General features: G+C 43.3%; 1 protein-coding gene across 1 annotated transcript; it reads right to left on the reverse strand.

The window, feature by feature from the left end:
• Positions 1–1,021: 1,021 nt before the first annotated feature.
• YWHAB (tyrosine 3-monooxygenase/tryptophan 5-monooxygenase activation protein beta) lies at positions 1,022–14,985 on the reverse strand. The gene is made up of 6 exons (XM_069034007.1): positions 14,878–14,985; positions 7,050–7,350; positions 5,938–6,061; positions 4,819–4,982; positions 3,397–3,492; positions 1,022–2,932 (listed from the first exon to the last, which is right to left on the reverse strand). Exons 2-6 carry the CDS (start codon positions 7,341–7,343, stop codon positions 2,876–2,878), a joined length of 735 nt encoding a protein of 244 aa, XP_068890108.1. The 5' UTR covers positions 7,344–7,350; positions 14,878–14,985; the 3' UTR covers positions 1,022–2,875.
• Between the last annotated feature and the right edge of the window lie 1,964 nt (positions 14,986–16,949).

Genomic DNA, 16,949 nt, shown 5'->3' on the forward strand with positions numbered 1-16,949 from the left:
CTCAACTCATCACTGCTGCAGACCAGCCTCCTCAGCTCACAATTTCCCCAAAACAGACAGTAAGGATGAGAGATGTTGTGTGAAAGGACTAAGACAGGAGGTGGTCTCTGAACATGAGCAGCTAGCAGACATAGGGATTTTTCTTCTCAAGAGCAGACAATGTCATTGGCGTGACTCAGACTGGGAGTTAGTGCACACTATAAATAATTTAAGATGCTTGATATGTGCATACATTTGGGTATGTCCATAAAGGCTGAAGAAAATGACAACGTAGCAATAATTACAGACATGGAGGGACCATCATGTAAAGCTATGGCACAGGGCAGAGCAGTGGTCAAGCAACAGCTGGTTAGATTTGGCCTAATGCCTTCATAGTGGTCAATCAAAAGCAGCCAAGTGACATTTTCCACCGTGCACACTTCTGTGTTGCCCTACTGCAGGAGCAGGAAGCTCTGGGAGCAGGACCAAGCTCCTTCAAGCTTTTAGGCTGCCCAGCATCTGCCGCCTGGCTACTGCCATCCATCCCTTCAAGTGCTCTCAAGTCCAGGAAGATGCCTCCACTTATTTTGCACTCTTGGTGTTGCTTTAGCACAGCACAGTCTGAGACAAGCAGAGCTGGGTGTGCAGAGGTGAGGCCAGCCCTGTGTTCACAGTGGGTATTTAAAAGATTCCCAAGAAAAATCTCTAAATGTAACCAACAGACTTCTCTCATTTACAGTGTGTTCAACCCTACAATGTGCAATGACTCATGACAAGTTAAATGGTTATTCAGAGTTGCATTTGAGCTCTGCAATGACAATATATTACAAGTATGCCCTCGACAAAAAAGAAGAGAAACTGTTTTCTCCTACAAATCTGGGAGGGTGTGTGGGGAAGTCTCTCGGTAAAGGAATGAGTAACTCAGTATTTGTAAACCATGAATCAACTCACACAATCCACAAACCGAGAACTGAATGTAAGTGGTGATTTTACTACCACAGGTTTTGCCACTACTACAGCAAAGACAACAGACACAACCAAATGATAAAATTTTTTTTTATTATTCACTTTTGAATTCTTTTACACTTTCCTGATTATTTTGTGTAAGGTGAAACTAGAACTGTTTAAAAGACATACACAAATCTAGTACATCAATAACCAGGTATTTCTTTTTGCTATACTATTCTCACAACCACGTGTGTGCTAGGCAATATAACCGTCACAGAAGCAAACTTTAGGCAGAATACTGGTCAGTAAAAACAAAGCGAAAAGAGCTACCAGATATACAGACAGGCTCGGTTCCACATTCACTACTGCATTTATCAAGCGCCAAGTATTAACTGCACAATTTGTTCAGCTAGTAGAGGGGAGTTTTAAAATCAGTGCATGAAATTCTTTTCAGCAGACAGATGGACAAACAGATGGATCCTATACCTAAGTGGAATGTGAAGGCAGGGGATGATACCACGGGACTGATAGGTGACTATTCCTAATCTTTTCCACTGCATTATTCACGCAACTCTTATTAGGTTCTGTGTAATGGGACATGTTTGAAACATGACAAGGTGAGGACGTTTGGAGCTCAAATATTACAAGTTACAAGCGTTACAGATGTGTAGGTCTGCATTCCAGTACAAGATAGGAAATCCTGAATATTTGAGCCAGTACTTGAGCCGGTTTCCTGGTACCACCAAAGAACAGCAGACATGAGCTGAAGAATGCAACAACACTGGCAGCTCTCAAACACCCAAGGAAGAAACCTGTCCTTGGTGTGAGGTGCAGGCCTCATTCACCATCCTGACATCACCAGGAACCGCGGAAAAGATGATGTGTATGTGGGAGTCCAGAATTGCTTTAATGGAGTTTAAACAGGCGAGAGGGTCAAGGATGAACAGAGTCCAGTGGGAGAAAAATTTCTATAAAGTGAACTTAAAGACGGCTCAGTGATTACTTTAGAAGTTTCCAGGATAAATTGAGAATGGGAATACCATGGAGATTTTGATTCACCTAAGAGTAAAGTAATGCAAAAGTGGCAGATCACTTCATGGTATCATCCAAACTAATAAGGCCATTCAAAAAATTGAATCTTCTCCTATTGCAAGTCCATGGCAGCAAACCAAGAGTTTTCACTACTGAAGAATATCTAAGTTGTAACTAGGTAAAAGTTATTGCTGTGGGAAGGGGCTTAGTCATGCATGTGGTATGAGCATGAAAGCACTTTGAGAAGTCAAATCCCAGTTATCTGCCAGTGTAAAGAGTTTGGAAATCAAGCTGCTAACTCCCCCGTTTCCCTCCTCCCCAAAACAAACCCCATCCCCAGAAAGACAGGATTGACAAAGTGAGCTTTTGACTTAAAGCGGTGCCTCAGACTCGGTTACAAATGTCTACAGAGTGTGCCTGTTCAACTACCTCATAGCAGTGTCCCTAACTGGAATGCCATACATTGGATTGTTTTCCTTCCATGCCCCAGTGTCACAATAGAATCTCTATAACTTTCTGTACAACTTTACAACAGAATTGTACTTCGACTATTTTGGTGCCAAATTAAGCTCGCCAGAGTTACATAATTGATGTCTACTTTTCTACCAATAAGAGTTTTGTAAAGTCAATTGCAATCACAAAACCCATTATTATTATTATCACAGTGTTCAGTTAAAAATATAAACACGGTAATCAGAACTGTAAATGTTCAGAATAGGAAAGTTCGGAATGCCATTGGAATAACCGACCTCCGCTCTAGGTACACAAAACACCAACCAACCGGTTTTACCCCACAGACAGTTTTTGCTACGTTGAGGTTGTGAAAGTCGATGTACTATTCTTTTTGCTTGTCGCACAAAGGGATTATGTGTAGGATACAGGGTGACATTGAACATATAGTGAAGCGTGACAGCCATTAGTTCTCTCCCTCCCCAGCATCCCCTTCATCTCCCTGGTTTTCCGACGTCCATAGCTGTAAGGAAATACAAACACGTGTTTATGCTGGAAGCACAGTTAATTACAATTGTCAGGAAAGGGAAGACAGCGTAATTAGTAGTAGCTGTGCAACTTTCTCAGCTAAGAGCAATGCAGAACTGAACTTAATAGCAAAGCTAAAGAATAATAATCTAGAGCATGAATAAAAGTTAAGCAAGAAGCCAGCACAAGGTGAGAAGTTCCACATAAAACTGTTCAGAACAAACTCCACTCTGTGTAACAAAAAGAATCTGAGTTTGTTACAGCAATTAACAAGTGATTCCTAGTTTGAACAAGCAAGTCTAACTGGTCTGGTTACAAAAAGCATCGAAGTTAACACATGCAGTTAACGCCTGAGAAAAAGCTTTTAATTGCACAGAACTGCATCAGCTTTCAGATGCTGAGTCCCACTTCACAGAGTGCAGCAGCCTAGAGTGCAGTGGTTTGCCCCATGGTACTCACAGTGAGGTTGTCCCTAAGCAGCTGCATGATCAGGGTGCTGTCTTTGTAAGACTCTTCATTCAGCGTGTCCAGCTCTGCTATCGCTTCATCAAATGCCTAAAAACATAAACACAGCCCTTTCACACTCTGCTTTCTGGAGTCACTTCTGCTTATACAGAGCTTACAAATTTGCCACATTACTACCCAAATTCAGTTAAAAAAATCTTCCAGTATTTTTCTTTTCCACAAGAAGAAATGCAAATCGAAGTGAGCACCAGATCCTAGACAGCCAGGGGAAAACAGAAGTCTTCAGGGGTGTTCAGATTAAAGCCCAGAAAAACTTTACTAATCATGGCAATACCAAATATTGAAAAGGCAAGAGCATTCTCTGTGTCATGCTGAAAAATGGTTCACATAGCTTGAAGTCAGGTTTAAGAACAACACTTTAAAAAAGAGACTTTCATTAAAAATGAAGGTCTCATTGGTCTAAATAAGCAGTGAAAGACAAAGGTACCATTACTAGGAGAGACATACTGTACATGAGTGAGTAGACAAGAAAATGGAACACAAGATTTTTCAACAGTGGGGAGGAAGGTTTTCAATTTCTTTTCACAACAGCAGAGGAAGTCAGGTATGTTCCACTAGAGATTAACAAAGCCATTCATCCATCCATCTGTTACACATGAAAATCAATACTGTGAGTCTGAGAGCCGTAAGTGCTTCATTCAGGTTTCAAACAGATGTAAGCATTTTAACTAAAAAAAGCAAGAACAGCAACAGCATTTTACAGCAAAACATCACTTCCTGTTACAAAGTCTTACTGAAGTGCCTATTAAGAACACAAAGATTCACCTAATGCCATGTTATTCAAGTTACTACCAGACAATTTTCACAGACACAAAAAGCTCCATTTAGAAGACTAATCCTATTTTAGGGAGAAGGCTAAGGAAAAAATGACTGGCTATTTGTTTGCCACAACCCATCACAAAAGCTCTTTTTGGTCTCTGGAGAGAGGGGTACACATGCATATGGATAACAAGGACATTTAGAGCTACAAAGATGGGCACACAGACAACACCAACATTCATGTACTGGCTAAGTGCTCCTATTTAAATAAATATTTCCCTTTAGAAGTGCTAAATTAATTCAAGTGTTTTCAATTTTGACACAAACACATTCTAAGAGAATTAGGTGGACATTAAAAAGAGGCAATTTGTCTTCCCTCTCACTGGAACAGCTGCAGTAGCAATTCAGCCTTACCCAAAGCTAAGCTAGTCCAGCAAACCAACTTACCTGAAAATATACTACAATGACAACAGTTCAATGACAGCATTTTTAAGGAATTTGATATGAACAAGCATAATCATCTACAAAGTGCTACTGTAACCATGTAATTACCTCCTCAGCCTCCACAAAAATCGGTGATATGAAGAGTCTGCTTACCGTCTTTGCCAGATTACAGGCTTTTTCAGGAGAATTTAGGATCTCATAGTAGAAGACAGAGAAATTTAGAGCCAAACCGAGTCGAATGGGGTGTGTTGGCTGCATCTCTTTCTTGCTAATTTCAAATGCCTCCTGATAAGCTTGCTGGGAATTTGCTACCGTTGCTGCAAGAAGCAATTACAACCACATAAATACACAGTACATCTCTACATGGGGGAAGCAATTATATTCTCAGCCTAGACTACCGTGCCACCAGAAATTCATACAATTACCTATACACAGACACTTCTTCAATGTTTTTACATGCAAAAGCCTGCCTTCCACTTGCTGAACTATTAATGCTGAAATAGATTTTTTAAAAGAGACTTAAAATAAATTTTTTCAACAAATTCGAACCAATCTGAATGGACCCAAACTCTACTTAAGTCAAAGTGTTCTGGTTTTAAACATTCTTTTCCAGCCCAGTTGAAGAAGTCATAGTTATCAATAATAAATTCAGACAAAACCATATGGGGAGTATAAGGTAACTAAACTCCTGCAGTTAGGTCATGAACTTTGTATTTCAGGTTGGGGTTTCAGGGCAAAGCCAACAGTCCCTTCCTGGCTAATGAGTAACAATAAGCTCCGTGCTGGTCAGACACTCACAGGAATTCAGGCACAGTTCAGCACTTCTTTCCCATTTGAGAATTAATTACTTTAAAATCTAGGAACCCAATATCCCATATTTGCATGCAGAGAGTTTGCAAACAGTGAAGACTTGAGCTAAATTCATAGTTTAAACATGACATCAAAGGAACAAAGCATTTTTCATGAGAAAGAAACCTTCATTTTGCATCTCCAGCAAAATGATTTTACTCTGCCACATATGCTTGAAAATTAGCCACTGTGGTCAGGGGCTGCAAGTAGAGTTTGACTGCATTGATGAACATCTATCTGTCAATCACTTCTATTAATTTCAGTGAAGTCTTTCTCCAAAAGTGACTTGCACTGCACCTATCTTCATAACCACAGAGCATTAGTGAGAAGAAATAAATACTTATGTTGGGGAAAAGAATGCAAGTGTTTTTTTACACTTGACTGTGCTTGGTCTGCAGAATGAGAGACTTCATTTCTACTTACTCTGCTTATTGTCCCCAGATGCCACCTCTGAGAGGTATCTGTAGTAATCACCTTTCATTTTCAAATAGAAGACCTTGCTTTCTGGCTGCGTGGCATTGACAATAAGGTATTTATCCAGGAGTTCCTGAGAAGGATTTAAAACAAAGTGATGTTTCCTGAGTCATAAAAATAATGTCAGAAACAGACCCTTTGTTACAATGGTGAGCATGAACTGTTCAAACAGTAACAATGACTTCTGTCATGACTTACGTAGAGTCATGTGTTAATCACTTTGCCTACTGCTGTCTAAACTCTGGGAAAAAAAAAGAGAAACTACTTGTAGCCTAATCTATGGAGAGCTGAAAACTTGCTGTGTTGAGGCAACCCACAATTCCCTCCTGCAGGATCTAAAGGCTACCAGGGCTTAAGCTTGCTGATGCAAACCCACATCCACGGCCAACTAATGAAAAGCATCAGATGGAAATTAGCACATCTGGTCACTTTTGCTGCCACAAATTTGAATTCTATGCAGAGCTTTGAAATTGTCCACAAGGAACTGATTCTATCTCCAACGTCAGCTGAACAGTTTGACAGTGGCACAGGCAGTACATGTGCACTCAGAAAGAGATGCAAAGATTCACTGCACTGACAGCATCTGCTCCAGACTGATCTTAAGCAAACGAAACAACAATAAAAGGCATCTTGTCTGAGTGAAAGAAAAAGCAAAATCAGACTGGGAGAAGAACTACACGCCTTCTCCATTAAAAAAAAGTTATAAAAAAGACTCAGGATGTCAGCATTCATTAATGAAAGAATTTAAACAGCAGGCCTTTTAGCAGGACTCATGCTGGTGCCCCAGATCTAAATTTGTTTTCATGGTGAACTCTCTCCAGCCAGCAGCCAGGGGTTTTCAACATGGCCTTGTTTGCTTTTTTCTGCTAAAAATTTATAACAAATTTCTTACGAAGCAAGCTAAATAACTTAGGAGCTAGCACTGGACCCAAGTATGTAGCTATGCAAAATTATTCCCCTGCTAAGGTGCTGCAGTGTCTACAGCACTACTAAAATTCCTTAAGCCTCTCTGAAGAATGCTGCAGTACTAACTACTGTTATTTTTGCTGTTGGATTATTACCAGAACATCATTGCAGATATCCTGCAATTCAGCCTCAATTTTCTCACGATATTCTTTTCCCATCTGCTGTTTCTTCTCATTTCTCTCTGTTTTCTGTTCGATGCTGGAAATCACACGCCAGGAGGAGCGACGGGCACCGACCACGTTCTTGTAGGCCACGGAGAGGAGATTCCTTTCTTCATTGGACAGTTCATGTCCCTGCTCAGTGACAGCCTTCATAGCAGCAGCCATGTCATCATAACGCTCGGCTTGCTCAGCCAGTTTGGCTTTCTGTACCAACTCACTTTTATCCATGGCTGTCCTGCAATTAGCAAGGAATAAAAATAGAGAAAAATGTCTCGACTGCCTGCACTGGGGAAGTTCATGCTCAAGGGTGAAGCAGATCCTACAGTCATTAATAAGAGGGAAATCTATCAACTGTAATAAAGTAATACAAAGGGTTTCTTTCTAAAAATGTATTTGACCTTTTGCCAAATATGTATCATTTCCATGTGTAAATGACTAATGACAATCCTGAAGATATGAAAGCATCGTTCTTCAAAATGCAGCAAAAGTCATATTGGCATTAAGCACAGCCCTATATGAATCTCTCCTCTTTCCTATACCAGCCACAGCTCAACTGGGAAGATACTAACCAAGAAACCATCAGGTTGGTTGTTTTTTCAGGTTGGTTTGTTTGTTGTTGTTTGTTTCCCTCCACTGCAATACAACAGCAACTACTTAGGAGCACTGAAGCACTGGACAGCTCCTCCTGACACTGAAAATTTTGGAAAGTAAAAGGAGCTGTTTCTGTGGGTTACATAAACCATACCCAGGAAAGCTATAGTTGTTGGCAACTATGGAAAGTACATTTATACTGTTATGTCAGAAAATAATGTGGAGTTCTTTTTACATATGCATCAACACACACATAATGGACGATTCTACACAGCTAGGGTGGCTGCAGTCTCAGGTTTTCAAGACTTTTTAAATAACATTGACATTCATAAAATCTGAATGGGACATGGCCCACATGATGGTCACTACTACAAAAACAAGTTGCTTATATGGAAACAACTCGTTTATCATTTCTAATAATGCAGTTTAGCAACCAAAGCTGTGAAAACACAGCTATTCACATGGCCACAAGGTCACTGAAGAGCTTAAGCCAGGGAGAGTGAGTGTACCACCCAGGGCCAGGCTCACAGGAGAAATTAGTTTCTTTGCCTTTATCAAAATGGACCTTAACACCTCACAAACTTACAGACATCCCAAATTCATCTGTAAAATTTCTCCAGGTGCGCAGGTTCACTTTTGGACACATCCAGCTGTTATTCTCATTAGTACTGTGCAATAATTATCCTCTCCTACTCCTAAATCCTAATCAGAGCTCTCACTGTCTAGATAAGTTGTCAGGCTGAGACTTAACAGCCTAAAAACAACTTCTAAAAGAACAATAAAACCCAAACAAGAACAGTAAGTTTACATTTGTATTTCACAGACTTCTGTTCATTACAGAAGCACCTACAGTCCTATTAGAAAGACCCAACGTACTGAATGTGATTGCTGCAGCCTTTTCCCTGGCTCTCACCTTTGAAGATTCTAGTCTGACAGGCTTCTGATGGAGAACATTTTGCACACACTGCTCAGCTTGTATTTTACTCCAAGGATCACCTACCACACTATTACAGAGGAAAACCAGTCCCCTGTACCAAATCCTCAGCCAGGACAATGAGATGCAGACCCAAATTCCCATTGTGTGTATGAGCAGTTTCATACTCTGCTCACACTGCCAAGGACGAGTCCTAACTACAAAATTATTTTGAGATGAGCACATTCTGTCCCTCCAGGTGAAGATATTCCACTTTAGCAAAAAAAAAAACCAAAACACCCCCCAGAATATCAAGTCAAACATTGTTATTTCACACAAAAGTTCCTGAAGCAAACCCAGCAACCAAACCTACCTGCTCTGTATCTGCAAGTCACACTCACTCCTCGTGTTTGATCCTTTGTAGATCCTAATGCATCCATCCTCGTAAGGCACTCAAAGTAAGGACACAGAATGCTAAAACCAGCATCCTAGAAAGGGACCTTTTGCAGACTGGTAAGTAAAGTTGGGCTCTGTTTCAGCTCCGTTTCAAGTACTGTGTTTAAACCAGTGGATTCTGGGACCTACTGAAAGGTGCCACACAGATTTCAGATCAAAGCCCTCAATAAGACAGGGTGACTGTGGGCAGCAGTGTGACAACTTGTGGTAAGGCATGATTCATTCAATCATCAGCTCTCTTCCCCAGTAAGCTTTTACCCTCGGGATATTATCATTTGTTTTCACAGGCTTATCAAACAGATAGCTCCTGATGACAGAAAAGGTTAATCGGGATTTGTGATGTGCATGGTTTCTCCCTACTTTGAAGGCTATCATAACACCAATGCAGAACAAGCCCAAGGAAATCATCAGAGCATTTCCCCTTGAGACAAGCCCTCCCACTTTTCCCTGTTGAGTCTATCAAACCTTGTAAACCATTCCCTTAACTCAGCACTAATTGCAGACTATGTGCTTAAGGCAGGAAGTAATTTGTGAGTGGTATTTCTCTACCCACTCACTAAAATCTGAACATGAGCAAAGTACACCTGGAGAATGCTTTTTACATTATAAGAGCCAACTTTAAACAACAGGACATTGAAACGAAACAGTTTCAGAGCACTTTTAGTTTCTTTATTGTTTGCAGAGCTTCTAGAAGTATTTCTACTGCAAACATCTTATCTTCTCCTCATCTTCTAATGGAATGTGATTGTTATGTGGCAGCAGCCTGCTTGTTGAAGTGCAGAGGCAAGAAGCCCCAACTGAGTTTACATTTTGCCATTGAAAGGTCAGTTTTATCTGTGATCTGCACTTTGCCAATAGTGGTCTAATCTGTAGACAAGTCATCTGTGCAGAGTTCCGTTTACAAACAATATAGAGTTCAGTTTTGAAAGGGTGCAGAGTTTGTTTTATCAAGCTCACTGACATATTTATATTTAGATGCAAGATAGTTCACGGTAGTCAATGGGTTCATATAAGGACACATGAAGGAAATCACAAAGGGAACTGCTCATGAAGGAAAACATGGGGGCACAAAGACCTAACGGATAAAAAAGATCCAGAAACCAGTTTAACATATCAATTATACAAGTAAAATACCAGCACAAAGATTAGAATGTTGCTTCTCATCAAGCAATTTCCCTCAGCAATGTAACTAATTTATGCACATGAAACTCATTTATGCATATATGAAACTCAAACTCATCACTAAAGATGCAGCTTCTGAGAACTTCACTTAGTTTTGACGTAAGAATTCAGTGTACAGGGGCTTGAGTTTAGTTAATTCATGCTAATATCTGTACTGTTAGTAGGCTTGCTATGAAACACAAGTATTATTCAGAAACATGGATTTAACAGAACTTAAATGCGGTAAGAAAATAATTGCCCACACCAAAATATCTGCCAATGACAGCAAGTCTACCATAATTTCCTTTCCAGGATGCTGCATAAAGGAACACTTAAAATCCTCATTTGATTCTCCATTGCTTACCTTGTTAGAAGCTTGGAGAGAGCTTTGCAGAGCTATGCTGGCTTGAGCTCCAAAGAGGGAAGTGTTTGCCAGAAGGAAAAAAGATACAAGGAAAGGAGTGATGTTTGAAAAGGCAAAGAAGCAACTATCAGTTATAACTGGTCCCTCCCAGAGAGGAGATGAAAGCCACACTCTAACAATGGACCAGTGTGCCACAGTCTGAAACAAGCAAAGCCTAGAGCTAAAAATACACCTAGGCCACATACAGAAGCCATCTACCAAAGGTTACCTGCAGCTAGGAGCAAAACACACAGAGGTGATGAACAGGAGGCTGACAGGAATGATCTATTCTAGCACTAATAAAGCCATGCCATGGCGGCAAAGGGAAAAGAGGGAAGATGGAAAAAGGAGCAGAGACGTGCAGATCACAGCCATGGAGGAGTCCTGAAAGTTGCCTGTTCTAAGCAGAAGATTCTGATATTAGATGCATTAACACACTTCAAATTCTTAAGAATCTGTCCAATCCAAGAATCTGTCTTCTTAAGAATCTGTCCAATACAACTTAGTAGCCCTCCAAAAAGCAGTGGCTGGACACTGCTCACAATAGGGGATGCCAACCACTGCCCAGCAGTCACAGCCAGTAGCACCAGCTGCCAGAAATTTTAATCACCTGAAGTCCCACAGTCAAAATGTAATTTTTTTCCCTCTTTCTCCCATACAGCCTAGAGCTCTTTCAATCTCTCTTACAAATGCAGAACAGCATGTAAGCAGGCACTCTAAGTTACAAGTGCTTACTCCCACCCCAGAAGAGCTTTACGCCTGTGTAGACAAGACTGAAACGTATCACAAAGCATCAAAAGTAAAGGTCAGAACCTGTAAAACTCATTAGTTTGTAGCTGCATGCATCCTTCAGTGGAAGATGCAGTAGAAGGGGATGGTGTGACCAGCCTAGGAACAGGACCTGGAGTCAGTACACCCATGGATCTTTCAAGAGTGGATGGACACACAGAACTGGAGGTTTACAACCCATTAACAGCTGAGGGGTAAAACATGCAGCTACCATTCTTCAGATGACTGCAGGATTTTGAGAACTACAGCTTACTCCTCAGCACTTACTCCATCTGCTCCGTAGCCTTTATTGTTTCCCATTCCAATGGGCTCTTTAGGACAAAGCCAAAAGAGATCAGAACTAACTGTGCTTAAAGTCTGTAGAAATCAAATGAAAACTCACACTGAAAATAATCTGGCTTATATAACATATCGAACTGACAGGACAATACTAATAAGCTTACGTTGGTCTGAAGTCTGCTGCTCTTGATGACCTGTTCTTCTGATGCTAATTAAGTCATCGATTTTTGTGCACTGTTTTTCTCTCTACAGCAAGCATGAGAATCTATCAGATAAACACTACCACTTTTTAGAAAAGAACTGGTGAGAAAGCAATGTAGTTATTGGTTTGACATACTAGTCCCTAACGAGTCAAGTAGAGCTGCAGGTTAACAGACCTGTGTATTTCAGTGTGAGAAAGGAATACAAAACCAGATTTGGTGAAATGGGAGGCAATCACACTTCCCAGTCACAAGCTCTGTAAGTCCACTCAAATTCTAGCAGGAGAAGCAGCAGACTGGTATAGAATTTGCAGCTCAATATTCCAACAACATGTGAACACACCTTATTTGATTTCTGGATAGGCAATTCATTCTGAAATTAAACATTCAAGTGAGGTGAGTAGTATTTCAAATTAAGAGTTCTATAATTACAGAGTAAGAGCTTTGGAGACATTATTTCTAAAATAAATAGAAAATCATTCTCCATCATTCAGGTACACACATGCTGACACAAGTATCTGCATGATGGGGATGGCATTCCCTGTCAACTGGACATCGCTTGAAACATTTTTTACAGGAAATGGAGTGCAACTCTTTCAACCTTCCTTGCTTTACTGCAGTATTAGGTACTGGATTTTATTAGTTGTGTTTCTCTAGTTGGTTCCCTTAAAGGCTATACCATGGATTGTTAAATAACCAATTAGAAAATGAATGGCTCTGGTAAGATCTGAACAGTAAAATCTTCCTGTCAGAAGCTTGGGTATAGCAAGTTCAGTAAAATATCCTGCAAACATAATGAGGGAAAAAGGAAAATGATTTCACAGCTGTGATATTCCTGCTGACCTTGTGCAGCACATAACTTTAGCCTCCTCGGCATCTACCCTGGCCTTCAGCTCAAATCTCTATGCAAATGTTGAGATAAAATTAACATTCTATAAAGCCATGCCTCACCCTGCTCTGGCCATCTGCTGCCATCATTACTTGTTGCTTCTTAAAATTGAATAAAATGACACTCAATGGTTTTCAGTCTCCATAGAAAATTACAAAATGCCTATGACCACTACCAATAGCATGTGGGAACACTGATGGTGTATGGACACCTTAAATTTAGTGACTGCAGCCTTGCTCTTCCTAATGCCAGGCTGAAAAGCAGAGCTCTGCTCCCTGCCTATGGCCCTTTGCTCAGGACAGCTGCAGGTGGAGATGTGCTGGCACTTCCACAGCACAACATACCCACATGGCAACACCTTTTTGTTCCAACTGGCAGAACTGTTTTTGGCTAGAACCCAGGTGGAAATAGTGAGTTAACCCAAAATATCTTCCCCCAGGCATAAAGTTCATGCCAAATTAATGTATTCATATCACAGGTAAATCACTTTTGTTAATAATAAACTGACAGTATTTATATTACAGGGTGGGGCAAGAAGTGTGGCCATATAACAGACACACTACTGTAATGCCTGGTATTAGGATAACACACGGATCAGAGCAGGAGCTTTTACCTCATTAACCAAATAATTATTTACTGAACTCCTCCTCATCCGAGTTTATTCACATGCATCACAAAAAACTGCATACTGGCACAGGCCTGCTCAGGAAAAAATAAAAAGACTCAACATCAAAATAGCAGAGATCAGAACATGCGGTACTGACATAATGAGGTTGAGAAAACTGCACCAGGCCCATCTGTGCAAGGAGTCTATCACTTTATTGGTACCAATTTAATAAACAAAATATGATACACGGGATATTTTTGCAGTCCTTTAATATGAAGTCCTTTAATATGAGAAAAAGGCACTTGTGTGCTTGTTTTCTTTTCTAGACCAGATTATACCTCATTATTATTCTAAAATAAAAGTTAGCTCATCTTTTTCATATAAAAGGATTAAAATTTTTGACTGAGGTGTCCTTCACTAGCGAACATGTGAAAACACAAATATTCCTACAGCCACTGAAGACACAAAACATTACAAACATTCCCAAAGTCTCTGATATTTTTCCATGGGAATTTAGATTTTATGGCGCTGCATGATGTGCTTTTTTGTCTTCCTATCACTGGAAAAGGTATTTTAACTATCAATAAAAAAAAATCTATCTGAAAGCAACCAATTTATATTGTGATCTTTGTGTGAGATGCATTTATGCCAATACTGTGATTGTGTGCCACTGCCATTTCATCATCCCAATTAATACCTGGTTATACATACCTCAAACAAAACCCATGGCCGTTAGATCTGGGCTACTGCCCAGCCTTTTTATAGGCTGGGACTGGCTTGAACCAACCTTCTTTCCCTGTGGAGTGCCCCCTAAACGCATCTCTATTCCCAAATGGACACGAATGATCAAAATTGGAGAATAACAATAAAAGCATTTTATTCCCTTCTAAAGCGCTCATACACGGCCACGACCACCTTCGGCCCTACGTGGGCCGGCTCACAGCCACCGGCACGGACACGGCAGCTGCGCTCTCCCGGGCTGCGCACGGAGCTCCCGACTTCGGGAAGCCCGAGGCCGGCCCAACCCTGCCGCGGCGTGGGCGAGCCGCGGGCAGTGCCGGCTGCCGGCCCCGGCGCGGCGGGGCTCGCTCTCGGCCCCGGGCGCGCAGCCCTTCCCGCCGGGCGGGCCCAGGTGAGCGCGGCCGCGCCCCGGGCAGCGAGTGACTCACCGGGGCGGGGCAGCGCCGGGCGCTCGGGGAGGGGGCGGCACCGCCCGCTCGGGCCCGCCAGCGGCCGCCGAGAGAGGGTCACACCGTTAGCCGGGCCGGGGAACGCAGCACCGGGGAGGCAGCACCGGGGACCCTCCCGCTGGGACCCCCCGCGCGGCGCGCCCGCCGCGGCCTGCGGCTCCCCGCGCGGGGTGGAGCGCAGCGGGCCGGGCGGACGGCGGGCAGGCCGGGGCGGGCTCCCCCGCGGGTCGCGATCCCGATCCCCCACGCCGATGCCCACCCCGATGCCGGGCGCGGCCCCTCACCTGGCGGCGCGCTCGGATCCCACGGGCGGAGGCGACGGGAGCGGCGGCCGCTCGCACGGACACGCGCACACACCCTGCGGCGCTCGGCCCCGCTTCCGCCGCGCGGCACGCCCCTTCCGGCGCCAGGGGGCGCCGCCGCCCCGCGCACCGCCCCAGCGGGACTGTCGCCATGGCGACGGGGGCTCAGCCCGCCCGGGCCGGGCCGGCCCCGAGGCTGAGCGGGGCCCGGGGCTGTCGGTGCCCGCCCCGTGTGCACACCCGGAGCGGGGAGAACCGCCGAGACACGGCCCGTGGCACGCTCGCACCTCGGCAGCCGCCGCGCTGAGCCGCTCTTTGTCTCTTCGGAGCTCCGTGGTGCCGCAGGAAGCGCTGGGGTGGGAGTCCAGGGGAGGGGGCTGCTCCGGCCTGGAGGTGCAGCAGCTTCTCCGGCAACAAAAGAAATAGTTTCTGGTTTTCTCTGGCCATTTCTCACTGCTGTTCTTTGGCTGGAGCTCGCGGTAGGAGTCACAGAATCAGAGAATTGATTAGGTTGGAAAAGATCTCTAAAATCATGGAGTCCAGCCTATGAGTGAACACCACCATGCCAGTCAGAGCATGGCACTAAGTGCTGCACCCAGTCCCAAACACCTCCAGGGACCGTGACTCCACCGCCTCCCTGAGCAGACCATGCCAAAGGGACGTGTAAGGGACATACCCGTGGAAAACAGGCAGTGAGGGCATTCTGTGCGCCCTCACAGAAATAAAATTTCGCAAATGCTTTTAATTGCAAAATCATATTGAAATGTTGTTTTAGTAGCAGGTCTTCCCTACAACTTAAATTGCATGTTTTCACTGAAAAATCAAGATCCTTATTGGCTAGATGAGTTTTATGCAACTAATAAACTACATTTTCTAGGGAAATGGCAAGAGAGAACATTTTTGGGGCATGAGGGAAAGTCTAGCTTGGCCTCCAAAAAGGAATCCAAGTAAAAGAGTTCAGTTTTGTAATCCATATAATCCTTTTGGATAAGAAGTGACAGGACACACAACCCCTTGCACTGCACCCAGATCTCAAATTTATGGCAGCAGCACTTGTCAAAGTGTTATTATTGGGGCTTAGTTCAATTACAGCATCCCGGAGTCCAATTTTCCCTTCTACTTTCAGATACAGTCCCGGGCCCATCAAAGTCACTGTCAGATTCCTTTTTGGTGATGGAAGGACTTCATTAATTTCCTGCTTAGTCTCAGTCCAAAGGTTAATTACTTTGGAAAGTCAGAAGGAAAATTAGTTGGCACCCATAAGTTATCTTAAACTGCAAACACTGATTCAGCTCCATCGGTTGCTGTCATCACTCTCTTTTTTCTTTTCTAGGCAAAACTTGTTTTTTTCCCTGATCTTCTCCATAGTCCGTATCTTCTCAGTTTCTATTTGGGCCATTCCCAGTGCTCTTGCTGAGGCCTTGGGGGTGCTGATTCATGGCAGAATTACTTGGTTTTGACACTTGTTACACTCCTTGCCTGCATATCTGAGTATCATACTCAGTTTGCAGAGGCGTGCTGTCGACACCTGTTCATTTAGACTCCTGCTGTGCCTCCCTCACCCTTCTCCCAGCTCATGCCTCTTGCTTCCAGTGAGGTGCACTGAGCTCCCTTCATACTGCTCCTCCAATTTGTCCACAAAATTCTCATCATCACCACTGAAGTGCTTGCAATCCTTCTCAGCTGGTATTTTTGGACCGTGCAATCTCCACCACAATATCCCAGTAGGACAATTCCACACTGTGTAGTCACAGAGGTGAAGCACCACGCTCTGCTTTCACAGAGCTCCTGCAGCTGGGTCCCTGCTGGGCCAGAGGCCACTGAGACAGAACTGTGTTAATGATACAGGTCATTCCTCCCTGAGCTCTTCCTACCTTGGGGCCTTTCCAGTCCTGGTGTGCCTGGTCTGGTGCAAGAGGTAAGCAGGGCACCCTGCAGTTCCTCCAGGCACAGAGGGGTGAAGGCTGAAACCAACACCAAACCTCAGCTCTGAAAAAGGTTGTAACAGCAGCGAGTGGTTCGAAGTGTCACCTTTCAGAGGAGGAAGTGCACAT

Source organism: Aphelocoma coerulescens, chromosome 20 (genome assembly GCF_041296385.1).
Source record: "Aphelocoma coerulescens isolate FSJ_1873_10779 chromosome 20, UR_Acoe_1.0, whole genome shotgun sequence".
Lineage (NCBI taxonomy): Eukaryota > Metazoa > Chordata > Aves > Passeriformes > Corvidae > Aphelocoma > Aphelocoma coerulescens.